This window comes from Peromyscus leucopus, chromosome 13 (assembly GCF_004664715.2).
Source record: "Peromyscus leucopus breed LL Stock chromosome 13, UCI_PerLeu_2.1, whole genome shotgun sequence".
NCBI lineage: Eukaryota > Metazoa > Chordata > Mammalia > Rodentia > Cricetidae > Peromyscus > Peromyscus leucopus.
In genome coordinates, this window is record NC_051074.1 from 34,300,770 (window position 1) to 34,325,990 (window position 25,221).

A 25,221-nucleotide genomic window follows, 5' to 3' on the forward strand; every position below is an offset into this window, starting at 1 on the left:
TAGACCAGGCTGTGGAGGGGTTACTTTATTTCTCCCCTCCCTCCCCCCCCCCTTCTCCTCCCCTCCCCTTCCCTTCTCCTCCCCCTCCCCTTTCTTTTCCTTCAGAACAGATCTGGGGGTAGAACCAGGCCTTGTTCATGCTAGATAAACACTGTACCACCACCAACATCCGCAGCCCCAGGAGGCACACACGACCTAGGATGACCAAGCCAGCAGAGAGCAGTTTATGTCACTATCGATACTGCGAGACCCAACGGAGGACATTTTCCAGTTCTAACATCCATAAGAGTATGCAAAGCGCCTCTCCAAAGTATGGTTTATCCTTTCTTTGATAGATGCCTTTTTTCGCATTTGAACGTACTAAAATGCATTACCAATTTATTCTTCCACTGGATTAGTGTTTATTGAAAATTCCTATGTTCCTATCACAAAACCAAATACCTGGGATGGACAGAAGAATAAAAGGCAGAAGTGGGGGGGTGTGTGTGAGGAAAATCCACAGAGCGTAGGGAGTGTAAAATCAAGGGGGTGCTGTATGTGCTGCTGCCACCCCAGAGCACTGCTGCACTGTGGGAACAGTGGCTGTGTCGCTGGGTGCTGTGGACACAGTGGCTGTGTCACTGGGTGCTGTGGGAACAGTGGATGTGTCACTGGGTGCTGTGGACACAGTGGCTCTGTCACTGGGTGCTGTGGACACAGTGGCTGTGTCACTGGATGCTGTGGACGCAGTGGCTGTGTCGCTGGGTGCTGTGGACACAGTGGCTGTGTCACTGGATGCTGTGGACGCAGTGGCTCCATCACTTACCGAAGCTCATCAGATACTCTCGGAAGAATGGGGTCGGGAGCCAGCAGGAGGTCACATGGAGATATGGCGTAAAACCAGGAAACAGCTTCTTGAAGTCCGAGTAATTTGTGCAAAAATTTCCAAAGGCTCCAGGCACGAATATTCCATGAGGGTGAAATCCAAATATATAATTGTGCCCTAGATCCAAATCCTGGGTTTTGATGAGCTACAGCACGTTCACATTGAGATAAGGAAATGAAATGACCCCCATCATTGAGAAGCGGAAGGGTTCCCCTCTACTCCTTATGTCAGCGGGAAATGAAGAACCTGATTTATCTTACTTTCCTGGGTTACAGATGTTTTGACATTTCTTTTTTTTTTTTTTTTTTTTTTTTTTTTCGAGACAGGGTTTCTCTGTGTAGCTTTGCGCCTTTCCTGGAGCTCACTTGGTAGCCCAGGCTGGCCTCGAACTCACAGAGATTCGCCTGGCTCTGCCTCCCGAGTGCTGGGATTAAAGGCGTGCGCCGCCACCGCCTGGCTCTTGTTTTGACATTTCTAAACCATCCACTGAGCCCAGGGCCCAGACAACAGTCTTCCAGACTTTGTCAGCTTAGCTTAAGACTCATTTATTAACTTGAACCAAAGTGCAAGCTTTCTCTGGGATGATTTGAATCTGTCTGTCAATCACCCACAAAACAAGGACAACTCACTCTCCAGTGCAAGAGTGTAGGGATGTGAGGCTTCATGAGGCGGGGTGGCTAGAGCATGAGAGCAGAGAGAGCAGAGACCAACCCCTTACTGCTGGTGTGGATGGGTTCTTCCTAAAAGGACAAGTTGGACCCCTCTTACTCTGCCTTTTGTATCTGCCATGAGATCATGGGGCAAGATGATACTGGCTGACTATTGGAACCTTAATATTGGACACCCCTGCCCCTCCCCCCCCCCCCCCCCCCCCGCCACCACCAGATTTCAGACCTGTGAGAAATACATTTTCTTTATGTGGATCTGAAGCTCTGGTATTCACTATAGGAGCACAAAATGGACAGAGGAGCACTCTATCTGGAAAGGAATGAGGTGGAGCTACACAAGATGAAATCCCACTCCCACTGTCCTCCCAACTCCAAAGACTTCTTCAGAAGACAGTTCTACTCACGTGGATGGGAAAATAGTCCTTAAAATGCCTCCACACAGTCCAGCTTTGGACCCAGTTGAATCTCCTGCCTCCTTGCTCTGGGGTTTGCCAGTCGAAGTAGAGCCAAGTCAGATATGGGATGTAAAGGAACCAGTAGTTGCATATGATGAGCATCACCATGATCCCAAAACACACCTCCGCTGTAAGAGAGGGAAGAGTCAGGTGGAATTGGCCCATCAGTCACTGCTCCCTGTACTTCACAACCACTGGTCATGGAAAGTAGAAGATTCGCTACTGTAGGAAATCTTTTCTTCCTACTTTGGCTTTACAGCATAGTTCACGTACCCTTGAAGAGGGCCTATTTTGCCGGGCGGTGGTGGTGCACACCTTTAATCCCAGCACTTGGGAGGCAGAGGCAGGCAGATCTTTGTGAGTTCAAGGCCAGCCTGAGCTATAGCATGAGTTCCAGGAAAGGCGCAAAGCTACACAGAGAAACCCTGACTCAAAAAAAAAAAAAAAGAAAAGAAAAGAAAAAGAAAAATAAAAAGAGGGCCTATGTGAGCCACAGCCCCCATTTTCAAGAACTCTATTGTCAGAAACAGAAATAGCAATGTATTAGTTACTTTTCTATTGCTGTGACAAAATGTCATGACCAAGTGAACTTATAGAAGAAAGTGTTTCGTTTGGATCTTATTGTTTCAGGCCATGATTAGGGAGCAAAGGCTTGGAGGCAAGAACAGTTGAGCTCACCTCTGCAAGCAGGAGGCAGAGAGGGTACACTGGGACTAGCACTTGGCTTTGAGAGCCTCAAAAACCTGCTGGCAGTGACACACCCCCACCAACAAGGCCACACCTCCCAGTCCTTCCCAAACAGTTCCACTAAGGACCAAGAATTTAAACAGATGAGCCTATGGGGGCCATTCTCATTTAAAGCACCACACGCATAAAAGGCGACACTTCAGATTCTAGGGTCTATGAGTTCTTGCTCTGTTTTATGAGAGTCATTCCAATCTTTTAGGTATTAACAATATTGCTTAAAAACATGGGGAGGAGGTGAAGAAAACTTGACCTGAATATTGACAACAAAAAAAAAGATAACTTTACAATAATCCATTATGTTTAAGGTATACTTTTGGTTTTTGAGACAGGGTCTTACTATGTATCTCTGGTTGGCATGGAACTTATTATGTGGAGCATGCTGGCCTCAAACTTACAGAGCTCTGCCTGTCTCTGCCTCCCAAGTATTAGGATTAAAACATGTGTGCCACCACACTTGGCACAAAGAATATAGTTCTAAATGTTTGACTTATATATTATAGATGCCAGGTGTGGTGCTGCGTCCTGGGAGAATGAGGTAAGAGGACTGAATTCCAGGCCAACTTAGACCACATAGGGAACCCCTGTTTTGAAATGAATAATAAGAAGAAATCTATCAATAAGAGAGAGAAGGGCAGAATAAAAGCTTAAAACCTAGTAGATGATGATTATTCACTAATGTAGGACCCTTTAGGGAGCTTGCTCTTCAGCCTGCTCTTATGCAGTGAGGCCTCCTAGCTAGAGGGCTCTCCAGACCCCAAACTCCTGTCTACTCCTTTTTCAACCTTATTAAAAAGAGTCCTGTACCAAAGATACATCACGGTGTCTTGGTGACAGCCACCGGATCTCACCCTGAGACACCACAGCTCCTTCTTCTCTATGACCCAATGTATAGGGATACCCCTAGTGGTTGCCTGAAGCTACTGGCTGCTGGCCAGTTGCTTTTACCAACATATACATATCTGTGCTAAAAAGTCAACTAATAAATCAGGCACAGTAAGAGACTAACAAAAATCAGTAGCAATAAAACAGAACAATTAAAAGCAATACACCAAAATATTAAGTATTATTCAAGAATTAATGTAGGTAGAGTTTTTCATTGGGACCACCAGCTCACCAATAACCACACAGAAACTTATTATTAATTATAAATGTTTGGCCAATAGCTTAGTAGCTAGCTCTTACATCTTAAATTAACCCATATTTCTTATCTATGCTCTACCACACGGTGGTACTTTTTTTCAGCATGGCATGTTGATCTTGCTTTTCTCCATGTTTCCTGGAGAGTCCCATGACTCTGCCCTTCTTCTTCCCCACACTCTCTTTTTTTTCCTGCAAGTCATGCCTAACCTTTTGCTGCCCAGCTATTGGCCAGTCAGCTCTTTATTAACCAATGAAAGTAATACATACCCACAATGTACAAAAAGATTGTTCTACAGCAAATTAATCATCTTTAATTCATTTATTCCTTTTAATCTTTTGTTCTGGAATTTCCTATTTAATATTTTCAGACCTTGGTTGATACTAGATGATTAAAACCAGGGGAGGTGAAAACTATATATAAATACATAGATTAGGAGGGGCTACTATATACTATACATAAATACACAGATATATATGGATATATATGGATATTTATGACCCAAACTAGAATTTTATTTCTAATTTCCATATATACGTGTGTGTGTGTGTGTGTGTGTGTGTGTGTGTGTGTGTGTGTATGTGTGTGTATCATTGCTTTTCCCACTATGGATCTGACCAAAATATAATGTGGATGTGGTCAAGGACTGGCTTGTTACTGGTCTCCAATGTGAACAATGTTAAATGTCAACAGACTAAAGGTTGAGGAGGCCTGTGTTCTCTTCCGCTTGTGGGCTGTCTTACTGCTTTCTAGAACTACCAAGAGTGTGTTCAGAAGCAGGGCAGAGAGGCTGCCCTTTGCTCCCATTCCTAGCAGGACCATTCCATTTTTACTTCATCTACTTCTCTCCACCTGGGTTGGAGTACTGAAAATTCACTACCTTTGGTTAATTTTCTTTTTATCTCAGTAAGGTGTGTGAAAGATTTACAAGACACGTAAACACAGCTCATTCTGTGTTCAGAGTTCTAGTGAGTGAGCTAAGGTGAAGCGGGAAAGGAAAGAGCCGGGATTGGGTGGGAGTCAAGTCCTGCCAGTTCATAAGGGAACTCAGCTCTTCCTCCTTTAAGGTTCACACTGCTGCTCATAATCTACATTTGTGAAAATGGATGCCATTGGAATGCGACTGTCCAAAGGATTTGGCCTGGGGTCTGTCTAGTGCCTAAATCTGAGCACTCGTACTCAAGAAAACTCTGGGGAACTGTGGGGTTGGTGGGTAAACACCCCACAGGTGTCCAGGCTAGAATGTGGGGTGTCTTCCATTGGCTCATGTGTCTGCACACTTGGTCCCCATATAGCGGTGCTGTTTTGGAAAGTTGTAGACTCTTTAAGAGGTGATGTCTACCCAGAGGAAGTGGGTTATAGCCCACCCTAGATGTGGCTCCAGTCTTCTCTGCTGTCTGGTCCACCAAGATGTAGTAAAAAGCCCTAGCCATATGCTTCTGGCATCATGACTCAGCCATAGTGACTGCACCTTCTCAGGCTGTGTGCCAAGGTAGATCCGTGCTCCCTGAAGTCACTCCTGGTGGGTACTTTGTCTCAGTGCAGAGTAATTACTACATGGTCTAATGACGTGCTGGGGCAGTGGTGGCACACACCTCTAATTCCAGCACTCAGGCGGCAGAGGCAGACAGATCTCTCTGAGTTCGAGGCCAGCCTGGTCTATGGAGTGAGTTCCAGGACAGCCAAGGCTACATAGAGAGACCCTGTCTCAAAAAACAAAACAAAGGCAGAGACATACAGGCTCGGCGGCAGCCAGCAGAGACAAAGAGGCCCGGCAGCGGCCCGCAGAAGTAGACAAGCCCGACGGTGGAGACAAGCGGACACAGGTAGGCCCACAGCAGCAGCCCTCAGAGGTAGACAGGTACGGCAGCAGTGACAAGCAGAGGCAGGTAGGCCCGCGGTGGCAGCCGGCAGAGACATACAGGCTCGGCGGCGGCCTGTAGAGGTAGACAGACCCAGCGGCGGAGACAAGCAGACGCAGGTAGGCCCGAGACAGCTGGCAGAGGTAGACTGACCCAGCAGAGGCAGGCAGGCCCAGTGCGGAGGCAGGCACAGCAGGCAGCGGCCGAAACACAGTCACAATAAAGACCAGAAACAGAGCTATTACCTGCTGAAGAGCTAGTGAAAACAAACTCTTAATCAAAAGCTTGGAACAAGGACACCTCTAACTACAACACCCGGGGAAGAAGCTATCTCCGTGGGACGGAAGCAGAACGAATCTGAACACTCCGTCTGAGGCCAACCCAGGGCCCAGCTGCTGATCCTGCAAAACCCAACAACTTGGAGGTGTTGGTGAGACTACCCCACTCAGCTGAAATCCATCTGGGAGAGGATTCAGATCCCTACAGTTTGAAGTCTGAAGAAACAAGATCAGCTGAGGAGTTGACGAATGAACAAAACATGACCTGGGAACACAGAAGAAGACACTGCCCAGCCACCAAACCAGATCACCAGAATCATAAGTAGATACTTCACCAACTGAGATCAGCTGCCCCTGAAGAAACAGCCCAATAGCATCAATCTAACCAAGAACTCCTACTGAACCAAGACTAAAAATTAGAACAAGAGAGGCACTCTCAGACACAGACACCACCTGCACCGAGCAGAGGAAGAAATGAGTAGACGCCAGTGCAAAAATACAGGCAACAACATAAAGACCTATATGGCAACATCAGAACGTAGTGATTCTACACCTGCAAGACCTGAACATACCAAGACAGAAGAAACAGAAGAAATCAACCCTAAAAATGACTTTAAGAAGATGATAGAGGCCCCTAAAGAAGAAATAAAACATTCCCTTGAAGAGGAAATAAAAAATTCCCTTAAAGAGGAAATGAAAAACTCCATTAAAGAGCAAATAAAAACTTCCCTTAAAGAGGAAATGAAAAACTCCATTAAAGGGGAAATAATATTTCTTTCTCCCCTAAAGAAATGGAAGAAAAAATGAACAAAAAATGGGAAGAAATAAAAGAAAGCCAAGAAAAAGCAATTAAACAGATGAAAGAAACATTCCAAGATCTGAAAAATGAATTTGAGACAATAAAGAAAACACATGCTGAGGGAATGGTGGAAATAGAAATCCTGACTAAGCGAACAGGAACTACAGAAACAAGCATAATCAACAGATTGCAAGAGATGGAACAGAGAATCTCTTGACACTGAAGACACAATAGAGAAAATAGATTCGTCAATCAAAGAAAATACTAAAGACAAAAAAGTCATAACACAAAATGTCCAGGAAATTTGGGACACCATGAAAAGACCAAACCTAAGAATAATAGGGATAGAAGAAGGAGAAGAATACCAACTCAAAGGCACAGAAAATATATTCAACAAAATCATAGAAGAAAACTTTCCTAACCTAAAGAAAGAAATACCTATGAAGATACAAGAAGCTTACAGAACACCGAATAGGCTGGATCCAAAAAAAAAAAAAAAAAAAAAAAAAAAAAAAAAAAAAGTCCCCTCGCCACATAATAACCAAAACACTAAACACACAGAACAAAGAAAAAATATTAAGAGCCGCAAATGAAAAAGACCAAGTAACATATAAAGGCAAACCCATCAGAATAACACCAGACTACTCAATAGAGACTATGAAAGCTAGAAGATCATGGACAAATCTTATGCAGACACTAAGAGACCACGGATGCCAACCCAGACTATTATACCCAGCAAAACTCTCAATCACCATAGGTGGAGTAAACAAAATATTTCAGGATAAAACCAGATTTAATCAATACCTGTCCACAAACCCAGCCCTACAGAAAGCACTAGAAGGGAAAATCCAACCCAAAGAAGCTAAACACATCCATGAAAAATCAAGCAATAAATAATCCCACACCAACATACACCAAAGAAGGACAACACAACACAACCACAAAAAATAACAGGAATTAACAATCACTGGTCATTAATATCCATCAATATCAATGGTTTCCACTCACCTATAAAAAGACACAGGCTAACAGAATGGATAAGAAAACAGGACCCATCCATCTGCTGCATACAAGAAACACACCTTAACTTCAAAGACAGACACTACCTCCGAGTAAAGGGCTGGGAAAAGGCTTTCCAAGCAAATGGACCTAAGAAACAAGCTGGTGTAGCTATCCTAATATCTAATAAAATAGACTTCAAACTAAAATCAATCAAAAAAGATCAGGATGGACATTATATATTTATCATGGGAAAAATCCACCAAGATGAAGTCTCGATTCTAAACATGCTCCAAATACAAAAGCACCCACATTCATAAAAGAAACACTACTAAAATTTAAAACGCACATCAAACCCCACACATTAGTAGTGGGAGATTTTAACACACCACTCTCACCAAAAGACAGATCTACCAGACTGAAACTTAACAAAGAAATAAAGGACCTAACAGATGTTATGACTCAAATGGACTTAATAGATATCTACAGAACATTCCATCCTAACACAACAGAATATACCTTCTTCTCAGCACCCCATGGAACCTTCTCAAAAATTGACCACATGCTTGGCCACAAAACAAATCTCAACAGATACAAAAAAAATTGGAATAACCTCCTGTATCTTATCAGACCACCATGCCTTAAAGTTAGACCTCAACAACAACAAAAATTATAGAAAACCCACAAACTCATGGAAATTGAATAATGCCCACCTGAAACATCAATGGGTCAAGGAAGAAATAAAGAAAGAAATTAAAGATTTCCTAGAATTCAATGAAAATGAAAGTCCAACATACCCAAACTTATGGGACACTATGAAAGCAGTGCTAAGAGGAAAATTCATAGCTCTAAATGCACACATAAAGAAGATGGAGCAATCCCATACCAATGAATTAACAGCACAACTGAAAGCTCTAGAACAAAAAGAAACAAACTCACCCAGAAGAAATAGACGTCAAGAAATAATCAAACTGAGGGCTGAAATCAATGAAATAGAAAACAAGAGAACAATACAAAAAAATCAATGAAACAAAGAGTTGGTTCTTTGAAAAAAATCAACAAGATAGACAAACCCCTAGCCAAATTAACCAAAAGGCAAAGAGAGAGCACCCAAATTAACAAAATCAGAAATAAAAAGGGAGACATAACAACAGACAACGAGGAAATCCAGAGAATCATCAGATCATACTTCAAAAACCTGTACTCCACAAAAATGGAAAACCAGGAAGAAACAGACAATTTTCTGGTAAATACCACATACCAAAATTAAATCAAGACCAGATAAACCATTTAAATAGACCAATAACTCCTAAAGAAATAGAAACAGTCATCAAAAGTCTCCCAACCAAAAAAAGCCCAGGACCAGATGGTTTCAGTGCAGAATTCTACCAAACTTTCAAAGAAGAACTGATACCAATACTCTTCAAAGTGTTCTACACAATAGAAACAGAAGGAACACTACCAAACTCTTTATGAGGCTACAATTACCCTGATAGCCAAACCACACAAAGATGCAACAAAGAAAGAGAACTACAGACCAATCTCCCTCATGAACATTGATGCAAAAATACTTAACAAAATATTGGCAAACCGAATCCAAGAATACATCAAAACAATTATCCATCACGACCAAGTAGGATTCATCCCAGGGATGCAAGGATGGTTCAACATATGAAAATCAGTCAATGTAATACACCATATAAACAAACTGAAAGAAAAAAACCACATGATCACCTCCTTAGATGCTGAAAAAGCCTTTGACAAAATCCAATACCCCTTCATGATAAAGGTCTTAGAAAGATCAGGAATACAAGGAACATTTCTAAACATAATAAAAGCAATTTATAGCAAGCCAACAGCAAACATCAAATTAAACAGAGAGAAACTCAAAGCGATACCACTAAATTCAGGAACAAGACAAGGCTGTCCACTCTCCCCATATCTATTCAATATAGTACTAGAAGTTCTAGCTAGAGCAATAAGACAACAAAAGGAGATCAAAGGGATACAAATTGGAAAGGAAGAAGTAAAACTTTCACTATTTGCAGATGATATGATAGTATACATAAGTGACCCCAAAAACTCTACTAGGGAACTCCTACAGCTGATAAACTCCTTCAGTAAAGTGGCAGGATACAAGATCAACTCAAAAAAATCAGTAGCCCTCCTATACACAAATGATAAAAGGGCTGAGAAAGAAGTCAGAGAAACATCACCCTTTACAATAGCCACAAATAATATAAAATACCTTGGGATAACACTAACTAAACAAGAATTAGGATATTCTTACTCCAGCTGTTTGGTGAGTCTGGTATTATAACTTCTTCACCACTGTTATACTTAATGAAAATACTGCAATGGCTGTCAGCTCTAATGCAACCGTTGTCTTAGTTTTGGCCGTTTGGGTTTCTAATACATTTTCTCTGTAAATGTGTATCAATGCATTTCCCCACATTTTCACTTATTTCATGGGACAAAAAGTAACAACTAGACCTCTGTGCGGAAACACCTTAGTCACATGACCTGCTCGGCCGCTTCGCTGTCCAGCGACTGGCTCAGTGAAAGCCAATTCTCCACACTGCTTGCGCCCTCTACAGTTTATATCAGAAATAGAACACAGTAGTTTTTTTTTTTTTTTTTTTTTTTGGTTTTTCGAGACAGGGTTTCTCTGTGTAGCTTTGCGCCTTTCCTGGGACTCACTTGGTAGTCCAGGCTGGCCTCGAACTCACAGAGATCCACCTGGCTCTGCCTCCCGAGTGCTGGGATTAAAGGCGTGCGCCACCATCGCCCGGCCAAACACAGTAGTTTTTAAATTTTCTAAGTATAACTGGCTTGAAATAAGAAAACACTATGCAAACTACATGACTATGTAGTCCTCTTTTCTATTTCATCTCATTAAGCAATCCAGAGTAACTTGATTCTCCTTTTTGTTTATTGTTTTGTTTTGTTTCGAGACAGGGTTTCTCTGGGTAGTTTTGGTGCCTGTCCTGGATCTCGCTCTGTAGACCAGGCTGGCTTCGAACTCACAGAGATCTGCCTGCTTCTGTGAGTGCTGAGATTAAAGACATGCCACTCCCCCTGCCCCATTCTCTTAAATTGGAAGTCCCCGAGTCTCTTCCTCATCTATGGCAGTAATGGTGGGCCCCTTAAAGTACCTTCATGCTTCCTCTGTGCTCCCTGGTAACAATCCCTCACCCATGCAACCCTAAACTCTACATTCTGTAACCCCCAAACCATTTCCTCATCTCCTCTGGTGCCTCTTTGCTCTCTGGAGATACCAGGTGACCGTCTCTTTAAGACTTGCTCTCAGTCCTGCTCTTCATCAGTACCAACTTCGGGAACTTTCTTAGCCCCTGAAGGAGCTCTCTTTTGGTGCCGATTCAAGCTTTACCAGTGTATAGACAAATCCACTCATGGTCCCTGCTTCTCCACTGTTACTCCCCAACTCACCCTACACACGGAAGGAGAATTCTATACTTTCCTCCAAGTTTCGCACAGGGATTGACAGGCCATAGTCCTGTCAATGGATTGACAGGCCATAGCCCCTGTTGTGGTTGGGATTAGTTTGGCTGCTACAGGTTTGGCCGCGGGCGGCTTGGGTCACAGTCTGTACCTATCTCAACAGATATCCACCCAGCTAACACATACCATCCACGAGTCAATATTGACTCTGAAATGACTCCCAAACCAGCTCATTTCTCTGGCCTCAGTGGTCCTTCAAAATCAAAGGGCCCTCAACTTACTAACTACTGAAGGTGGGGAGGGGTACTTATCTCTTCCTCAAAGAAGGATGCTGCTACTATGTCAACCAATCTGGCCATGGGGAAGAACTGATTAGAGACTTACACAACTGGAAAGGTCTCTAAGGCCTCCAGGGCCAACTCCTTTGCAGAGCTCTCATTTTGATCTCCCGGTGGGGCCCCCTGGCTCTTAAATCTCTTTGGCCCACTGATTTCCATGCCCCTTGTAATTATGATCACTTCCTGTCTCTTCAGGGTCTTTCAGAAAAGAATTAGCAAAATCACCTGATGGTTGGTAAACCAGATGCTTCTGGCAGAATTTCCCCAGGCCTCCTAACCTCACTTGCCTTCCTGAGCCTTTGCATCCTAGATGGCTAGTCCCCAGGTCCAACCTACAGAGGGCCTCAGCTTGGCCCGCACTTCCCTAGCCCCAGATGGTCCAGCAGAGCCAGGGCAGTGAGTGAAACAACTTGCTCTTCCAAGGCCTTGGCCAGCGTTCCAGCTTTCCTGGGCCCCCAACAATACCCCAATGTCAGCAGGAAGTAGCCATAGTAAAGATTATGTGGCCCCTTTTTATTTATTATCAACAAAAGGCTGGACTGTCTGGTCCCACGAAATCCCTTTTCCCAAAGTCTGGCCTTTAGACAGAAGCCAGCATTCCCTCGGGGACTTGAGAAAATAGTCCCTACCTGCTAAAAGGAACATTCTCCTTATCTCTGGCCACACGCCTGTTGTTCCTTTTAACATATAAAGGTCTATGCTAGCTTCTAGGCTCCTTCAATCCCTATGGTCAAGTACCTGTAATACACTTCAAAGCCCTCCACCCCAGCTCACATGCTCCCCTCCTCCCAGGTACCTGTTCCCTTAAAGCCCTGGAAATCCACCCCCCCACCCCTACTTCCACCCACCTCTGCTTTCCTGAGAGACATTTGGAATGAACTTTTCCCCTTTTTATCCATGAAGTAGCTGTTTGGGTTTCTTTACAGTGTCCATTTCATTCAGACCCAATCTCTAAAAGATTGATAATTTAGGGCCGAGGGGATGGCTGGCTAGGTAAAAACTCCCAGTGTAGAGCGGCAATGCCCTCCCCTCCCCAACTCAAATAAAAGTCAGATGCAATATCGCAATCATCCGTCATCCTAGCACTATGGCTCCATGGCAAGATGGGAGGCAGAAACAAGCGAGTCTCCCCAAAGCTCTCAGGCCACCTAGCCTGACCCTAGAGCGGCAAAGAGACACCCTCAAACATGGTGGAAAGGTAAAGACTGGCCTCTGATCTCCACCTCATGCTGTAGCATGTGTGCCCCCCCCAAACAAATCTAAATAAGAAAAAAAAAAAGCAAAACCAGGCAAATAAAAAGAAAGACACTTAGGCAGATCCACTTCCTTCTCTCTACCCTCTGTGTCTGAAAACGCAATCTACTTGCATGTAGCACCTGTGTCCTCCCTGAAACAACCAAGCCGTGACCCTGGGCAATAGTTGGGACATGAGGAAAGGCGAAAATCCCACCCTTACTGGATCGCTAAGGAGATGACATGAGGCCACACTTTCAGACATGTAGATGGTGGCTTCTACTTTGGATGACCTGGTGGAAAGAGTCCCGAAGCAAGTCCTCTTGGGCATCCCTGGTCAAGCAGCTGCTGGGTGCTCCTTCTTTGAGCTTGCACACTGGGATGGCTACATAGACATCTCTCAAACAACAGCAGACATTTATGAATGCGACCAATGATAACGGCCATGAAAGGAAAGGACGGGGGGCTGAGCAGGCATACAGTGGCGGGACAGGGACTTTGGGCAGAAAAATCCTGTCTGCATCCAGCTTTTTCACTTACTGTGACCTGGAGGAATTTGCTTTGCCTCTCTGTTTCCATTGCTGTGTAGACAGCACAAAGAATCCTTGCCTCACCCTAACTGCGAGGATGGCATGCCTAGGTGCTTGCGGACCTAGTGGCAGTACTGAACGCTGGATACAGTGTCCCCAGCATGTCTTCCGGCTCTTGGTCCAGAGCAGAATGGAATGCTCTGTCACCAGCCCAGCCTCTGGGGGTTTGGGCTCTGAGGACCTAAAGAGTTAGTTAATGCTTTGAATTGCCTTTTCATAAGCCCTGGCTGCACGCTTGGAGAGTTTTGTTTCTGTTTTTGTTTTTATAAGTCTCAGTGAAGGCTGAATTCCAAGACAAATGAGCTAGAAATACCAGGGCTGGCACCTGGGCACCCCAGTGTTTAAGAAGCTTTTTTTTTTGAAAGAGATCTTCATATGTAGTCACAGTTGAGATCTGTGAGTGCGTTGAACAAATGTAACAACTTCCAATGTGCAAAAGCAGAATGCAATAAATGTTGTTCTTATCACTTGGCCCAACCAGTGTGCAGTTCACTGTCTTAGCCCATCTGAACGAGTTCTGCTTTTAGCCAAGTCTAGCCACGGAAGCTCTTAGTCAGTCCTCTTTTTCTCCAAGAGCACAGCACAGGAAGGACAGGCTTCCTCCAGGAGCTGTCCACAGAGATCTGGTTCCTGTACTGCCTTAGCCTGAGAATACTCCGGAACGCAACCCTGGGTGGTTTGTTTCTAAACAGGGGATTCACAAACAACCCAACCCAACCAGGTAGTTTGGTCGCGGCAGAAAAGCCTGATTCTGCACCCAGGAGCCGATGTAACTGGAAAAGTTAAGGCTAAACACGGAAAACTAACTGTAGCTCTTTGTCTTGAGATCGAGGAGGCAAAGACTTCAGGTTTTAAATACCTTAGAGGCATTACTTACCTGTTTAAGAGTCGAGATCCAGAAACAAATTGACAGCCTTTGAGGTGCTAAAATGCAACTTTCTATAACACCCATTTTCTAGATAGGGTCATGGCTAGAGTTGGGGGATTATAATTACCCAAATTCACCCAGCTGTATATTTAAAACCCGTGTCTTGTGTTGTAAGTAAGACACACCTCACTTTATAAATAAAATAGCATAAACTAGGCATAGTGGAGCATGCCTTTAATCCTAGTACTTGGGAGGCAGAGACAGACGGAGGACCTGTGAGTTTGAGGCCAGCCTGGTCTACAAAGAGTTCTAGGACAGCCAGGGCTACACAGAGAAACCTTGTCTCGAAAAACCAAAAAAAAAAGGGAAGGAAGGAAGGAAGGAAGGAAGGAAGGAAGGAAGGAAGGAAGGAAGGAAGGAAGAGAAGAGAAAAAGAAAGTTGGCAAAGTTATTTGTCATAAGTGAGAAAGAATCCAAACCGTTGGAGGTGAATGCCCTATGTGATCTGGCTGACGGGGGGACCAGTGGGGTGAGAACTGGGCTCTTACTCAGCAGGATGAAGCTCAGGACCCATTGAAAAACCGCAGTGGTCTGCAGGCGCCGGGCCAGCGGGACGTTGAGTGGGGCGAACTGGATCTTCATGGTCTCACCCGGAGGACAGCACCTTCCACAAGGTCTGCAGTACTGATACTGACCCGGAGGCGGTGGTTCCAGCAGGCGGGGGTTGGGGTGTGTGTGTGTGTGTTTGTGTGGGTGGGAAACCCTCCCACTAGGGCCTGGGTTTCCACCTGGCTTTGCCCATTTGTTCATGTGATCTACCACTCCGGGCTAGGCTCCAGAATCCGCCCTTAAACCCACCCCTTCCTTTGAACCCAGCAACTGGGGAATGGTTAGTTTGGTTGTTTGGGGCTTAGAGCACCAGCTGGAGGTAGACATGGGACTTAAGTTTATTGGTCTGGGTCTTCACACTACCCTCACAGTGTGTGTGTGTGTGTGTGTGTGTGTGTGTGTGTGTGTGCCTTCTTTTGTGTCCTAAAATTCTTACACAAATCTTGGGTAATTTTCTTCTGTTCATTCTCTCTCAATCCATTTTTACTGAAAGCCTACCAAATTACCATTATCTTGTTCGCAGAGAAAAATAACTCTGGGGGAAAGGACAAATCTAAGCAAAATAACCACACAACTGAATAGTATATAATTTCAAGACCCTGTTATGGGCACAAGACTGAAAGATCCAGAATCTGGAGGGACTTGACCTCTTGTGTCTGCCGGTCCTTCTTAGCAATTACCTGAGTAACAGTCAGCCTCAGATACGTTTCTCAAGACTACTGTTGAGATAGCACCACTGGAACCTGGGGCTCACCCAATTAGGCTATGCTGGCTACGCTGGCTATCCAACAAGCCCCACAATCCTCTGCTATCACTTCCCCAGCCCGACTTTTTACCTGATTCTGGGCACGACTCAGATCCTCACACTTGCAAGCATTTTTTATCAGTTCAGCTATCTCTCCAGCCCTTGACCCGAGTTTTAAATGATTAATTGATGGAGATCTGCCAAGCCAAGAGAAATGTGTGTGCAAAGGTCTTCCTTAGAAAAGAGGAAGGGAGCCACTTATGACTTCTTGCTGGCAAAATTGGTTTTGTTGTTGTTATTTTTGTTTTGTTTTTCTGGTTGAAGAGTTATTTTCTTCTCTGATTTTTTTCTAAACCATCTTTGATGCTAGGTGGGGATACTGTGATTATAAACTATGTCCCACAGTGTGAAGATCTCTTGCTAGGTCGGACCTGGCTCTGTAGCAACACTTCAGAGTATCCATTCCGCTTTGCAGCTAAGGAAATCAGGGCTCAAAGTAGAGGCCAGCCTGGGCTACACCAGATTCTTCTCAAAAATTAAAACAACCTTGTGTGTGTGTGGGGGGGGGGTGAGGGGCTGTTGTAGGGCAAGTGCTAAAGACCATGGCTTACCCTGTCCTGGAAATTAGGCAGAACAGAGATGGATTGAGATGAGGATGAAAGACACAAACAGTAGGAGAAGCCGAACACCTAAAAATCCTGGTCCTAATCACTTAGAATATTTCTGACAATGCCTTTGTCATTACCCCACAGAAATCAGCTGGTAAATAACAATCAAATCTTTTGTTGAGTATGGGGGACAGATTTAAGAGTGTTTAGCCTTAACTCTTGTAGCTTAAGTGAGCCTTGAACTCCATGTGTTCATGGACTTGAACTCCTGATTCACCTGCTCTGTCTCCCTAGTGCTAAGGGGCTACCAGTGTGCAACGTAGTGATCAGCAAGAACCATTATATTTTTTAAAAGACTTATTTCTATTTTAAAAGTGTGAATGGATTTTTTACATTTTGATTTTATGTATATAGGTGTTCTGCCTGCATGCCTGTCTATCTGTGCACTATATGTATGCCTAGTGCCCACAGAAGACAGAAGAGGGCATTAGATCCTCTGGAACTGGAGTTACAGACAGCTGTGAACTGTCATATGGGTACTGGAAATTGGACCCAAGTCTTCAGGAAGAGCAGCAACTTATTTATTTATTCACTTTACCTACCAACCACAGATCCCCTCTCATCCCTCCTCCTGCCCCTCCCCCCCCATTCTCTCCTCCAACAAGGTAAGTTCTTCTACAGGGTGACAGCTAAGCCTGGTACATCCAGTTGAGGCAGGATCACCAAGCCCCTCCCCGATTTATCAGGGGTGAGCAAGGGTGACCATAGGCAATGGGATCCAGAAAGCTGGCTCAGTGCACCAGGGTTAGATCCTAATCATAATGCCAGAGGCCCCTCAAACAGACCCAGCTACACAACTGTCTCCCATATGCAGAGGGTCTAATTGGTCCCATGCTGGTTCTACAGCTGTCAGTCTCAAGTTCGTGAGTTCCTTTGAGCTTGGTTCAATTGTCTCTGTAAATTTCCCCATCATGGTCTTGAGGCCCCTTGCTCATATAATCCCTCTTCCCTCTCTTCCACTGGACTCCCAGAGCTTGGTCTGGTGCATGGTTGTGGATCTCTGCATCTGCTTCCATCCATTACTGGATGAAGGCTCTATAATGACAGTTAGGATATTCACTGATCTGATTATTGGAGTAAGCCAGTTCAGGCACCCTCTCCACTGTTGCTAGTAGTCTAATCTGGGGTCGTCCTTGTGGATTCCTGGGGATTTCCCTAGCACCAGGTTTCTCCCTTTCCCCATAATGTCTCCCTCTATCAAGATATCTCTTTCATTGCTCTCCTACTCTGTCCCTCCTCCAGCTTGACCATTCCATTCCCTTATGTTCTCATCCCCCATCCTCTACCCTCTATTGTCCACCCCTCATCCCCAGTTTACTCTTCAGGATCTCCTCTGTTTCCCCTTCCCAAGGTGATCCGTACATCCCTCTTAGGGTGCTCCTTGTTTCCTAGCTTTTCTGGAGCTGTGGGTTGTAGTCTGGTTATCCCTTATGAGTGAGTACATACCATGTTTGTCCTTCCGAGTCTGAGTTACTTCACTTAGGATGATATTTTCTAGTTCTATCCATTAGCTTGCAAATTTCACGATGTCATTGTTTGGTTTTTTTTAACAGCTAAGTAATATTCCACTGTATACCACATTTTCTTAATTCATTCTTTGGTTGAGGGGCGTCTAGGTTGTTTCCAGGTTCTGGCTATTATGGGATACTGCGAGCAGCAACTATTTTTAAACTCTCCAGCTCAACCACATATTATCACAGTCCACTGGAGCTATCCTCAGAACTAATAGAGCCAATCAGTTCATCGGCCTATCATCATGTTGTTGGTTTGGTTTTTTGAGACAGGGTCTCACTATATAGCCTTGGCTGGCCTGGAACTCACTTATGTGGACTAGACTGACTTTCAACTCACAGAGATCCACCTGCCTCTGCCTTCTAAGTGCTTCGATTAAAGGTGTGTGCTGCTACACCTGACTCCATCTTCCTTTAATCAACAATTAAATCATTACTCAGTCTTTGGCCATTCAGTGTGTGTCCATCTGTGTTTGTGCTGTGTGCGCACTGGACTTGGGTGTTTACTGGGTTGAAATGGTGAGAAAGTTTTAACTCTTCAAACAATTGTTGCTTATAAGTTTCCTTGATCTGTAGAATTAAAACTAATAGGAAGTCATGCATGGTGGTATATGCCTGTAATCCCAGCACTTGGGAGATGAGGAAGGAAGGTCAGGAGTTCAAGGTCATGTTTGGCTATGTAGTAATTTTGAAGCCAGCTTGGACTATATGAGACCCTGTCTCAAGAAAACCAAAACAAACCAAACACCCCCAATCACCAAATATCAACCTTTGATATTATCCTTCAACAAGAACCTTTGACATCATCCTTCCGAGCTACACACTTGACGGAAGAGGAAGCTGAGAGCATAGAAACTGAATTGTTTGGCCAGAACAACCAGCTACTTACTGGTCATTGGTAAGCTTAGATCTCTTTACAGCCCTTCACGCCCTGTTTTTAAAGACTAGAATTGATAAGAAGAAAAGCTAAGAAAAGTTAAGACACTGGTTTCAGACCTTTTTTCCTCCCACAGAAATATTTTTTAATACTTGAAACCTTCCAGTTTATAAAATAAAGTGAAGCAAAGCAACTGTGGCCGAACCAGCAGAGACACCAACTCCCACCAAATCCACATCTTCCTCATTTGGGAGACCATATTTTTGGTGAAATGAAACCTACATATAATAACCACCAACAGTTTCAGCTTTTCTGAGTCTGGCAAGAACCACTGCTTCGTTCTTTCTTTCTTGGGTGTTGATCTTATTTTGTGAGTGGCTCGATATTTGGAGAAATGCAGTTCAAAATCCAACATATGACCATCACTGAGTGTTTACACCTCCATGTATGGTGCCACATGCTTTACGACACATGTCTGACTTCAACCCTATAGGGACCTTCTGGAGAAAGTTTATTCCTTTTATTAATGAAGAAACTGAATTGAAAAGCTGAGCAAATTTCCACACAGGATGGGTTAAGATAGAAAAGAACAGAACCATGTTTCTATTTTTTTTTGTTTTGTTTTTTGAGACAGGGTTTCTCTGTAGCAATCTGTCTTTCTGTCTGTGTTTTTCTATTGCTAGAGTTCTCACGAGGACTTAGATCCTCAATCCCAATCCTTTTCACGGCTCCTCTGAAAGCTCCATGGGACTAGCCTCAGTTGTTTCCTCAACTAGCGTGTTGCTAATACACGAGGACCACTTTACAAAGCATGTCCTTCCCTGGCTGCCTTTTTCTTTTTGAGACAGAGTCTCTATGTAGTCCTGGCTGTTCTGGAACTTATTAAGTAGACCAGGCTGCCCTAAAACTCACAGATATCCTTCTGCCTCTGCCTCCCAAATGCTGGGATTAAAGGCGTGCGCCACCACACCCGATCCCTGGTTGCTCTTTTAAATCATATATCATGACACTATAAGCTATGACTCCTAAAAATTATTATGGTCATTGCATTCTTCCCACGACAACACCACTTTTAGTTATACTAGACCTGTGAATTTGGAGCACCATCAAGCCAATCAAGTCGGGGGCAAGGAGAGACTGGGGAGGCATATTGAAACTGTGTGTAGGCACATTCTTGAGACGGGCAGCCAGTAACTAAACAGCTGTGGGACAGAGCAGCCGCCATCTGTTAGTTCCAGCTTCTGAGAAGGTTTGCTTCATGGTCTGAATATTTGCATCTCCCTCAAAATTCACACAGAAATCCTACCAAGTTGATAGTATTAAGAGGTGAAGGTAACTGGGAGGTAATTATGTCTTTTAATTATTATTACATTTTATTTTGTGTATGCATGTTTATGTGTGCACACATGCTATTGCATATATTTGGAGATAAAAGAACTTGAAGAATTGGTTCTTTTCTTCCACCGTGTGGTTTCTGGGGGTTGAACTCAGGTTGTCAGCTTGGTGGCAGGTGCCTGTTGAGCAATCTTACTGATTAGCAACTAGGAGAAGAGTCGTTATGAATGGGATATTGTCCCAAAGAAAGAGGCCTAAGGGAGCTCATTCATGCTTTCTGTGTGAGTACTCATGAGGAACTCAGCTGTATGCAATACACCCACAGACTCTTATCAGAACTCAACAATGGCACCTTGATCTTGGGTTTTCCAGCCTCCAGAGCGGTGATGAATAAACTTTGTTATTTATCCGCTGCTATGCCTATGGTTCATTGATATAGCAGCCAGAACCATCTGACATAGTCCAATCCAGAAGATGAGGTTTGTGGGGGGCCATCCACCCCCACTTTCCCCCAGGGTATTCTTGAGTAAAAGCAGCAGGAAATATTAGGTAGAAATATAGCTAGAGAGAAACAGAAAACACAGGATAGCCTTGGGAGGGCCTGGATCCTAATCCATAGGGCCCTAAAAACCTCCCCCCAGGCACAGCCAAGTGCAGACCCTCCCACAACCTGGCAACCTCGCCCATGGTCAAATCATCCCCTTATGCAGCTCTGCTGTGTCAGGCAAACTCAGATCTCAGAAGGAAATTTCTGTGAGCTCCCACAGGGGTTGAACTAGAGCTTGTGTCTTTCTGGTTGTTTATGTCTTCTTGTATATGAACTGTTGCCTTCCCTGATGCCCCTCCATCATCTTCAAAATCATCACCATCACCACCATCATCATCTTATGGTTGTATTTCTTCTACACATATTTTCCCCCATGTCCTGGCCACTATCATCTCTCCCTTATATTACTGCAACCTCCTCACTTGTCTCCCCACCATGAAATTTTCTCTCTCAACTATCTCCTGATTTATTTTCCATAGTATACCTGCTATGGTATGGGTGAATGTCCCCCAGAGATCCATGTTAAAGAATTGGTTCCTGCTGGGGGCGGAATACTTAAGGGAGGTGCCTAGACCTTGAAGAAGTAAGGTCTGATATGTCTCTAACTATTGTGGCATAAATTCTAAGGAGATTGTAAGACCTGTTTTTTTTTTAACTTTTGTACATACTGTGACAAAATCCTTAATGTAAATAACTTAAGAGAGGGAAGATTTATTTAGTTAAGAGATGTCTGTCAATCATGGCTGGGAAGGCATTGGAGTAAGAACTCGTGTGGATGACTGTTCACATGGCCCAGAATACGAGGCAGAAAACACAGGGTCTAACCAGGAATGCATACCTTCAAAGGTCCTTTCTCAGGGACCTATTTCAAACCAGCCAGGTCCCATCTCATGAAGGCTCCACAGCTTTCAAACTAGTGCCATAAACGAAGGATCCAGTGTTCAAAACATGAGCCTTTAGGGGACATTTCAAATTTAAACAGTAGCACCCTGGCTATTTCCTCACCTCCCTGACTCAAGATGTGAACGGTCACCTCATTGTAGACTCCTGTCCTCTCCCATGAGTTGCTACTCCCACCAGAAAACAAAAGGGCCTGCTGGATCTTGAGCTTGATGCTCTGGGGTTGTGAGCCAATGTAAACCTATGCCAGGAATCATCTTAATTACTATTCTATTTCTGTGAAGAAATGCTACAACCAAGGCAACCTATAGAAGAATTTATCTGGGGCTTACAGTTTCAGAGGGTGAGTCCCCGACCATTATGGCGGGAAGCAAGGCAGCAGGCAGGCAGGCATGCATGGCTTTGAAGCAGTAGCTGAAAACTTATATCTTGAAATACAACCATGAGGCAGAGAGAGAAAAACAGGAATTGGCCTGGGCTTTTGAAACCTCAAAGCCCAGCCCAGTACCACACCTCCTGCAACAAATCCACACCTCCAAATACTTCACAAACAGTTCCACCAAACAGGCCAAACATCATTCCCATTCAAACACCACAGGTACTTTGCTTAGAATGATGAGAAACGAAAGCAATGATTACTGTGAGTTTTTCAAAATAGCAAATTTTAACCTTGTTGTTTACAAAAATCCTAAAATTTCTTTCCAATTCTCTCATGATGATGTATCAACTTTTTTTTTTTTTAAGATTTACTTATTTATTATGCATACAGTATTCTGCCTGCATGCCAGAAGAGGGCGCCAGATCTCACTATTGATGGTTGTGAGCCACCATGTGGTTGCTGGGAATTGAACTCAGGACCTCTGGAAGAACAGCCAGTACTCTTAACCACTGAGCCATCTCTCCAGCCCAAAGTATCAACTTTTAAAACAAGACTTAATTTTGTTTATGTGTTTATGTGTGTCATGCAAACCTTTGGAAGAAGACCATGTCATATCCTCTGGAGCTGTTACAGTTGGTTGTGAGCACTCCAACAGGAGTGCGGGGAACCAATCTTGGGTCCTCTGGAAGGGCAGCAAGACTTTTTAGCCTTTGAGCCCTTGCTCCTGCTCTTCAACTTTTTAATATGGTTTTGGACTCCCACATTATAGGTTATCTATGTATTTCTTGACTCTCAACTGTAACTTTCCAGCTTGCAATGCTGTAAGCTTTATCACTCTGAACATCTTCCTGTTGAAAAAGCAGGTTTCAGGAAGCATAAAGGGATACACATGTCTTAAAAACTGCCAGGGATTTCAGCCTTTTAAAGAGGTTCCACTCATTTGCCTTCTATCTTGTCAGTCATTTTCTCCCACTGAGAACTAGTTTGGGGTTTATTCTAGGGTCAGGGCCTCACTGTGTTGCCCAGGCTAACACTGAAATCACAGTCTTGTAGCTTCCTGAATGAGTAGTTGGGGTTAAGGGAATGTGCATAGATTGTTTTTGTCTGTGGTACTCAGGATGGAATGGGGGCCTCATACTTGCTGGGGAAGTAAGTGCTCTACCACTGAGTTACATGCCTAGAAAATAGAAAGAGCATGTGAGGTTTTGATTACAGGCAGTAAGGATACACAATGAGTACAGACTAGACAATTAGAGTAAATTGTATAACCTGCCTGCACCGTCTTACTTCTGGTAGAAGACAGTAGATCAAGTTCCATTTGACTTAACATTAGAGAGAGGTCATAGCTTTGGATCACTTGGACTGTTGGCTTCAGTGTAAATATCTAATAGTCAAATAGTACTTTGCAAGTTTAAAATGGTTTCTACATACTTTACTATAACTGTCATCAGAGGAAGTGCTGTGTCCTTTTTATGAACGAGGGAATGAAGGCTGGCAGTGGATACCACACACGTGAAAACATATGCAGTATCTGTGTCGTGTTAATCTCCTACTCTCTAGTTTAAAATGTACTGTGTTCTAGGTCCTATGCAGAAAGAAGTTCATACCTGACAGTATCACTTTCTCAACTACTTTCTGAGCCACAAGCATCACAGTTACACACTCCTGTCAGCAATGTTTTCTATGAATATTAAATCACTGACAGGCAAAACCCAATCAGTCCCTGAGCCTATGTGGCAATGAGACCGAGACTGTCTACCAGTGATTGGGCATGGAAAGGAAATAAGCATGATTGTGTTGTATTTCATGATGACACTTTTCCTCATAATAAAAGCAATAACTATTAACTACAGTTCTGTAGACTATAAAATATATAATGAAAATAATTGCACCACCTAGAGACAGCTATTAATAACACATAGGTGTATATCATGCACTAGTCTATTTTCAGTCATATTCATACATTTAGACAAAATTAATCATTTAAGCATAATACTTAATAATTGTCTTTATACTATTTGTTGAGTTTTTTACATTAAAAATTTCTCAGCATACATCGGGCTTTGTTGGTATATGCCTTTGCTTTTAGCATCTGGAAGGCAGAGGCAGGTGGATCTCTATGAGCTCCAGGTCACCTGCTCTATCATATCAAGTTCCAGGACAGCCAGGACTACATAGAGTGACCCTCTCTTTAAAAAAAAAAAGTCTCCCAGCACTATACACATACATAATACATGCATGTGTGTACCACAAGCAGATGGTTATCTTAGTTTTTTCCCTGTTGCTGTGATAAAATATTCTGACAAAGCAATTTAAGGGAAAAGTGTCCATTTTAGCTCACTGTTTAAGGTAGTCCGTCAAAGACAGGATGTCAAGCCAGTAAGAGCTTGAAGCAGCTGGTAACATGGAATCCCTAATTAAGAACTAGGAAGGGATGAATTGCTCACTTGGTTTTCGCCACTTTATACAGTCCAGAATCCCCTGCCCAGGAAATAGTTGCATCCACAGTTAAGATGAGTCTTTCCACGTCACAGTCAATAACCCCTCACAGGCATGCTCAGGGGCCCATCTAGATTCTGTCATGTTGACAACACTGACCACCCCAATAGTCAACATTATTCTACTTATATTTTACTTTCGGGTGTTGGGCTTCAAACCAGGGATGTGATGTATGCTGCATAAGCACTCTACCACTGAGCTGAATCCGTGGCCTTCTACATTTTTTTAATGTTTTCATATTAGGTTGTACCAAAATACTTTAATCAAGCCATGCCGTTAGATGTTTCCGCTGTTTCAGGTTTTTTCCTATATTACAAAGAAATGATACCATTTTGTTTCTTTTCTCTTTTTTTTTTTTGGGGGGGCGGTTTCAAGACAGGGTTTCTCTGTGTAGCTTTGGAGCCTGTCCTGGACTAGTCTGTAGACCAGACTGGCCTTGAACTCACAGAGATCCACCTGCCTCTGCCTCCCAAGTGCTGGGATTAAAGGCGTGCGCCGCCGCCGCCGCCGCCGCCGCCGCCGCCGCCGCCGCCGCCGCCACCACCACCACCACTGCCTGGCACCATTTTGTTTCTTTAGAATAATTCCAATACTGGAATTTCATGATGAAAGAGAAACATGCTTAAGAAAGTTATTATCATTGCTAACTTGACTGGAACACCTAGGAGATGGCGAGGCACACCTTTGGCTATGCTTGTGAAGGCTGTCTCCAGAGAGGGAAAGATCTGTTTTGCATGTGGGTGGCACCATTCTATGGGCTAGAGACCTGGCCAGAGTGAAGGGCTGAAGGGAGAAAGCTAAGAGAGCACCTACATTTCCCTCCCAGCTTCCTGGCCCTCTATGAAGCAA

At 43.8% G+C, this 25,221-nt stretch overlaps 1 protein-coding gene across 1 annotated transcript in view; it reads right to left on the reverse strand.

Moving 5' to 3' along the window:
* The window catches only part of Mogat1 (monoacylglycerol O-acyltransferase 1), a 29,150-nt gene extending 14,139 nt beyond the window's left edge, over positions 1-15,011 (reverse strand). The window contains exons 1-3 of the mRNA XM_037210467.1: positions 14,851-15,011; positions 1,938-2,116; positions 806-1,010 (exon numbers count right to left, since the gene is read on the reverse strand). Coding sequence (XP_037066362.1) covers positions 806-1,010; positions 1,938-2,116; positions 14,851-14,944 — 478 coding nt within the window. The 5' untranslated portion in view covers positions 14,945-15,011. The remainder of the gene's footprint in view (positions 1-805; positions 1,011-1,937; positions 2,117-14,850) is intronic.
* Positions 15,012-25,221: the final 10,210 nt, after the last annotated feature.